The sequence below is a fragment of the Phycomyces blakesleeanus genome (genome assembly GCF_001638985.1).
Source record: "Phycomyces blakesleeanus NRRL 1555(-) unplaced genomic scaffold PHYBLscaffold_12, whole genome shotgun sequence".
NCBI lineage: Eukaryota > Fungi > Mucoromycota > Mucoromycetes > Mucorales > Phycomycetaceae > Phycomyces > Phycomyces blakesleeanus.
The window spans coordinates 179329-186355 of NW_017265145.1; the positions used below are offsets into that span (position 1 = coordinate 179329).

Consider the following 7027-nt stretch of genomic DNA (forward strand, 5'->3'; position numbering starts at 1 on the left):
TTTCTACAGAATATAATAAAAGGTAAAAATGTAACCGTTAATTTTAGATTACATTGTTATTGATGTTATTATACAATCAAATTGAATTGAATTAAAAATAAATTATATCAAATTTACATACTTAAATTATTTGAGATAAAATGGGTTGATGTGTGTGTGTTTGAGTATGAGTGCAATAAGTAGCAAGAAAGCAGGAGAAAGAGTAAACAAATTGTATAAAACATATGGTTTATATAGATATTCAGCATATCTTTGATATATAAGTCTCTATTAATACTTCTTGTAATCACTGAGATGCAAATTGGCTTTCATACTACTTTAGAACCCAATTGATCAAATCAGTATAGTTTTTTATTTCAAATGCACTTTTCTTTTTTCTTTTTTTTCTTTTTTTGTTGTTGTTCCTGTTTCTCTTTTTTTTTGCTCTTTATATTTGCTATTGGTCTTTTCTTTGTTTCTCTATCTCTGCAACTTCTATTATATTTGCAAACTATTTGTGTAAGACATGTTCTTTCTAAAAAATCTTCTTTATAAAAAATAAAAAAATTTATTTATTCTGTTGTCATAGACACACTCTTCGTTGCTGTCTCCACCCATTTTTTTTATTTTTTTATTAGTCTTTTTTTTTAATCTGCTTTTTTAAAGTACTTTTTTTTATATAACTAAAAAGAATTAGTTGTTTTAGTTGCCATAGACACTCGCCCTTTGTTTTCTTTTTACTTCTTTCTTTCTCTTTTACTCTTATACTTACAAATGTTTCTGGTAAGACGCTTTTTTTCTTTTTTTTTCTTTATTAGTAATTTCTTCAAATATAGCTGAGTAATAACAAGTGTTTCTGCTACCATAGTCACTTGTGTATCATTTCTTTCTAATGCATCCTCTTCACAATGGCCATCCGGATTAGCCAAAGTTAGTAAATATACTTCATGCCATCATCTCATAAAAGTATCCTGAGTTTTTCCTTTCTTTTTTATAGGACATATCACCAAAAATATTTTCTACAGCTAAACACAACCACTAACAAGATAATATTTTTATCTATTTATTTATTATATTTCTCTTTAATATTAATCAAACTGAATCTAATTTGTACTATAGATGAACAACCCTCTCCAAAACATGCTATGGATCAAAAGCTTCTATCTCATGCTGCTATCATTGACATGGTAAGACTTTTTTGTTCTTTTACTATCATTATATGTATCATTATATTACTTATGCTGTTTATTAATAAAAAAACTATCAGATACTATATCAACTTTTGATAAGTAATATCTATATCTACAAATAAATCCGTTTGGTTTGGGTATGTAAATTAATAATTATATCACTCAATTTACAAAAATTAATTTTTTCTAATCATTTTCATAGTCAAAGGAATCAAAATTCCGTAGCTTTACTTGTAATATTTTACTGTTTGGTCTTTGTACTCGATAATTCCAATGTAAGTATTAATGATTTATAAGAATTGAAATATCCAACACGCACGCACACCCATCACTAACGATTTATCTATTCTCAAAGAGTACTGCTCGTACCCCAAAAAAAACATATTGAGCAGCTCATTTTTTTTTCAGGTATTTCTTTTTTGTAGAAAATTTTTCATCTCAAATATAACAAACCGACCGAGCAAGAAGTAGCTAGAGATATAGAATAGTATTATTAGATCTGAAACCTAGAAACATTCTATTCTTTCCAATAAAAATAAAAGCGTAAACCATTACCAACCTAATAAGAATGGGAAACCAAATAAATAAAAAACATATTACTGGTCCATAATTTTAAAGACGCCTTTTTTTGCTACTGATGACCAAACTTCTTAACAATAAACTAGCTTCAAGATCACCTTTACGCTACTTTTAATCTTCATAATATGTCGGTGCCTGACCTTTACAGTTCCATATAAAGAATATCAAAATACTGGTTTTATTCATTCAATTGGCGCCCATTTCCATCTAATTAGCATCTGTTTCCATCTAATTAGAACCCATTGACATCTGATTAGCTTCCATAGAAATTGAATTTGCATCCATTGTCAACTGAATTTGCTCCTATTGTCATCTGAATTTGCTCCCCCCTTTTACTATTGGCAGAAGGGTACATGGCACTCAAAATTTTTATCCTTATGCCTTACAATTTTTTTTATATAACTATAGTATTTTTTTTGTAAACGTCGTACTTTTTTTTTGTAAACGTTGTATTTTTTTTATATAACTGTAGAATTTTTTTTGTAAATGTTGTATTTTTTTTATATAACCGTAGTATTTTTTTTGTAAACATCATATTTTTTTTATATAACTGTAGTATTTTTTTTTGTAAACATCATATTTTTTTATATAATTGCCATATTTTTTAATTTAAGTGCCAAACGTCTAATGTAATAGCACTTCAATATATGTAAATCTTTCTACAAAGATACGTCATAGAAAATATCTATAGAGAGAACTAACAGAATATGCAAACTTTTCTCCAGATTACTTTGTTAACATTAAATATCTTACTGCAGTTATAAGATAATAAAGCAAGTATCTCATTATAATAATTATATTAAAATTGAAAATGCAATGATATTATTTGTATTCTTTCTTTATTGCAGAGTAAGCTTCGAATAAAAGATTCATTTTTTTGTCACTTGTAGCCTCCTTATTGTTTTTAATGAAAAAAACAACTGGAGACTTTCTCCACTTCAAAATATAGCCACCAGCAGTTGTTTGTTTGATATTTACTATCTTGCTGGCTTTTTCGATAGTTAATCCCCTTATGAAGTAGAGATAAAGAAGCTTTTTTATATATTTATCCATAGGCTTTTGATATTGCCCTCTACTTTTTTTGCGGGTTTCATCTGTTGTTGATGGGGCAGAACTTTTTGGATCTTCTGGAATTTCAGGCTCTTCAAGCTCTTCCATGACTTTTTCAAAGGCACTGTTATATTCTTCAAGTTTCTCGTGTAACATTGTAGGGTTTTCTGATAATAAAAGGTGAAAAAATAAAAAAATAGGAAGATATGTTAAAGTGATATATTTTGTATAAATATAGTTATATCTAGCACATAGCAGTTATAATTAAATAGTAATTACTTAAGATGCAAGATAAAAATCAGAACACAAATTGAAGCAGCAAGAATAGATGTAAAGAAGATTGAGTTGTTGTTAAATAGTATTAGTCATTATATTTTTAGCTTTTTATATCAAAAAATAATATTCCAAGGTCCACTAAATAAAGTAGTACAAATTGAACTCAAGGAGATAAAAAATAAATAGGACAATACATTACCCGCAGCTATAAATTTATTATAAACATTCTTCTTTAAAAGAGATATCATAATTCTCTCTCTTTCCATTTGGTGTTTATATATCAAAATTCTTTATTTCTCTTCTTAAATCAGCAATAAATCTCATTCTCATGCTCACTTCAACAACTAAATATTACTCTGACAATGAAAATACTGCTTAAAGCTCTACATCTCATGGATTTTTTTATTATTTCCAGATCACATTATGTTTCTGTATGTAAATAAAGCCTATACCTTAGAGTCATTGATATTAATCTCTAAATAATCTATAGTATTTTGAACAAAAGCTATAAATCTGAAAAGAAAACGTGACGATTCAACCCTCCACCTACAAAGAAACTACAAGATCAAACATCTAGCTGTATGATAGGAACCAGTCTACACATATTCATAATGCTTTTAAGTGCATTTCACTGACCATACTTTTTCGAAACCAAACTGTAGAATTCACTCTACCAACCACACAAAAACTTGCCAATTTTTATCTCAAATATCCAGTAATCTGATTGACTACCACAGCAATTGTATTTCTTATGAACCTGGTCCTACACAAGCATCTAATACCATTACAAAAAGAATCCAAAAATGCTATATTTATTCAGCACCTGCTCCAACCATTTTACAACGTCAGAATCCTGATCTTCTTAATATCAAACTCAACAACTCTTTGTAATCTGCACTCGAAACAAGTAAATGTCCAACAATCTGTTAAACAACTGAAAGCAGTCCAAGAATTATGCTTTGCCCACAATACTATCCGATCTCAATTTTGGAAACCCTCATGATACAAAATACCAAAAAAAATCAAATATTACACACACAAAAACAGTAACAAAAAATAGCACAAGCTCATGACAAAAAAAAAGAAATAAAAAAAGAGATGAAAAAAAAAGAGATGAAAAAATAAAAAAAAAGAAATAAAAAAAAGAGATGAAAAAAAAAGAGATGAAAAAATAAAAAAAAATAAATAAAAAAAAGAAAAATGTAATAGCAATTTTAAAAATAATTCTCTAAATAGTATAACTAGCATTTTTATTCATAAATTTTTATAATATACATAACCATTTTTTTGCAAATAATTTCTGAAAAACTGAAAGTCTCAATAACTGAAAATAAAATGATATCTTACTGCAAGAAATTTCTGAAAAACTGAAAAACTGAAAATAAAATGGTATCTAACCGCAGAAATTTCTGAAAAACTGAAAATCTCAATAACTGAATTTCGAGCTTTTCCTTGGCTCTATACAAAAAAAAACTTTTTTTTTTCTATTTTTTTTTTTTGGTTGGGCAAACTCATGAGGAGAAATCCTACCCCTTCCTTCAAGACAGAGGACAGGACACCATAAAGGCTCTGGTAGCACTGTAAATCGGCTAATAAAATAAATGATCTTAAAAGTGTGAAGAAGCTTAATATGTAAACATTCATTATTCTTCAACACGTTTTTTATCCAAATATATTAAGACAACAAGACAAGACTATACCTTGGTAGAAACGTTTAAGTTATTAAAATATTTTTTTGGTATATATACCCCAGTGTCTTAATAAAAGTTTCTCAGTTATCTTTATTTCTCGATTTTAACACCCTTTTTATTTTCAAAAAAAATGCCTACTTCTAATAACTCCCTCAAATTTGTTATGGACAAGCACTGTGAAATGGTCAGTCACAGCGGTTCTGCAGACCAAACCCAGTTTTCTGGAATTGCTTTCGACCCCTTACACGATTTCAACCAAGAGATTGTCGATGAAATGCATAAAGAAGTTGTACTCTGATCTGTGACAGATGTCTTTGCCAACCATGATGATATGGAATGGACCTGTACCTTGGCCGGAAACCCAGCAGTCACGAACCTCTTAAGTCTCAAAAGTTTCCTGCCAACCAAAGTCAACAAGTCCACAACCAAGACAATTGTTGCACAGAAGCTGAAGACGAATCTGCCGGAGAAGGTCGACTCTGATTCTGTTCCCACAGCAGAAAGCTTAGGTCGAGGTTCATACCAAAAGTACAACCAAAACCAGGTGAACAAGCTCTTCTTCTTGGTTTTCTTGGAAAACCAGACTGCTGCTGCTGCTGCCAGGGAAATGGGCATCAATGTCCGGACTGCCCAGAACTATGTCAGGCTGGCCAGAGAGAAGATCCACACCGATTTTGATGCTGCCACGGTGGAGACTGATGAGTCCAATGGGCTGGAGATGATGGAGGTTGAGGAGGTTTCTGCGCCTAAAGACCAAAAACATGGCAACCAAAAGTTGTTCCAGGCGCACTCTGATTTTTTTTGAAGTTTTTCGAAAATAAACCAGATGCTACCTTGGAACAAGCAAGGATAGCTGTCATGGAAGAGTTCTCTGGGCTGCAGATTACCACATCAGCAATCCAGAAGCACTTGGTGAAGAAGTGTGCCCTGACGTTGAAGAAGTTGGAGAAGCTGCCCAAGAAGAGAGATGACGTCAGCACAATTGAGATGAGACGAGACTGCATTTTGGAGTGACAACAACTTGCGGATTTCAACTATCTGTCGAACTGTGTGTTCATCGATGAAGCAGGCTTCAACATACACATTAAGAGAACTTTTGGCCATTCTGTCAGTGGCACTACGGCCAAGACAACTGTCTGGACGCAGAGAGGTGTGTCCATCACTATCCTTGGTGCAATGTGCGAGAGAGGGATTGTTAGCCTCTTGTTGAAGAAACCTACTGCAGTCACAACTAAGAAGAAGAGAAAGTTGGACATCTACACCAACGTTGAGGTGAATGGCAGAATTGGTACCAGGACCCAACACTATCTCGACTTTCTTAGTCATACAATGGACGTTCTGGACAGCCAGGGTATGCAAGAATGTTATCTCATCATGGATAATGCTCCTATCCATAAGGCCAATAAGGTGAAAGACTTTATTTCTTCTCTTGGGTACAAGTGTGCATATCTTCCTGTGTATTCACTTTTCCTGAATCCAATTGAGGAAATGTGGTCCAAAATCATGTTTGGTGTCTGCAGAGAAGAGATTACAGAGTCAGACGGGCTCATCTTAAAAATTACAGAATCAGCTAAGACTGTCACCCTTTTAGACTGTTTGGGTTGGATTAACCATGCCATTTCATTCTTTCCTCGCTGTTTGAACAGAGAGCAAAAGCTTTAAGTATGTCTTTTATGTCTATTTAAGCTCTTTACACTCTATGTCTTTTTTATTTTATTTTGATTTTTTACTACTTTATGTCCCTCTTTTTCTTATTTTTTTTACCACTTTATGTCCCTCTTTTTTTTTATTTGTTTTACTGCTTTATGCTTTTCTTTTTTTATTACTTTCTATTTCATTATATCTTACTTCTTATTATGTGTTCTATTTCTCTATCAACTAATTATGCCTAATAAAAATATCCATGTTTTATGCCAAAAAAATACGACGTTTACAAAAAAAAATACTACGGTTATATAAAAAAAATTGTAAGGCGTAAGGATAAAAAATTTGAGTGCCATGTACCCTTCCGCCAATAGTAAAAGGGGGGAGCAAATTCAGATGGCAATGGGAGCAAATTCAGTTGGCAATGGATGCAAATTCAATTTCTATGGAAGCCAATCAGATATCAATGAGTTCTAATTAGATGGAAACCGATGCTAATTAGATGGAAATGAGTGCCAATTGAATAGATAAAACCAGTAGATACGTAGTTTTAAAAAACTTTCTTTTTATATATCAAGTCAGATAAGTATATCTAAAGTGCTAACAAACCTTACCTGC

At 31.4% G+C, this 7027-nt stretch overlaps 2 protein-coding genes across 2 annotated transcripts; one reads left to right on the top strand and one right to left on the bottom strand.

The window, feature by feature from the left end:
- Positions 1–2001: 2001 nt before the first annotated feature.
- PHYBLDRAFT_168975 (hypothetical protein) lies at positions 2002–2954 on the bottom strand (the record flags this gene model as incomplete). Its single annotated transcript, XM_018435983.1, has 3 exons — positions 2002–2129; positions 2502–2529; positions 2727–2954. 3 exons carry the CDS (start codon positions 2952–2954, stop codon positions 2002–2004), a joined length of 384 nt encoding a protein of 127 aa, XP_018290753.1.
- A 2142-nt stretch (positions 2955–5096) lies between these two features.
- Positions 5097–6427, top strand: PHYBLDRAFT_73117 (hypothetical protein; the record flags this gene model as incomplete). The annotated part of the gene is made up of 3 exons (XM_018442788.1): positions 5097–5501; positions 5573–5737; positions 5855–6427. 3 exons carry the CDS (start codon positions 5097–5099, stop codon positions 6425–6427), a joined length of 1143 nt encoding a protein of 380 aa, XP_018290754.1.
- Between the last annotated feature and the right edge of the window lie 600 nt (positions 6428–7027).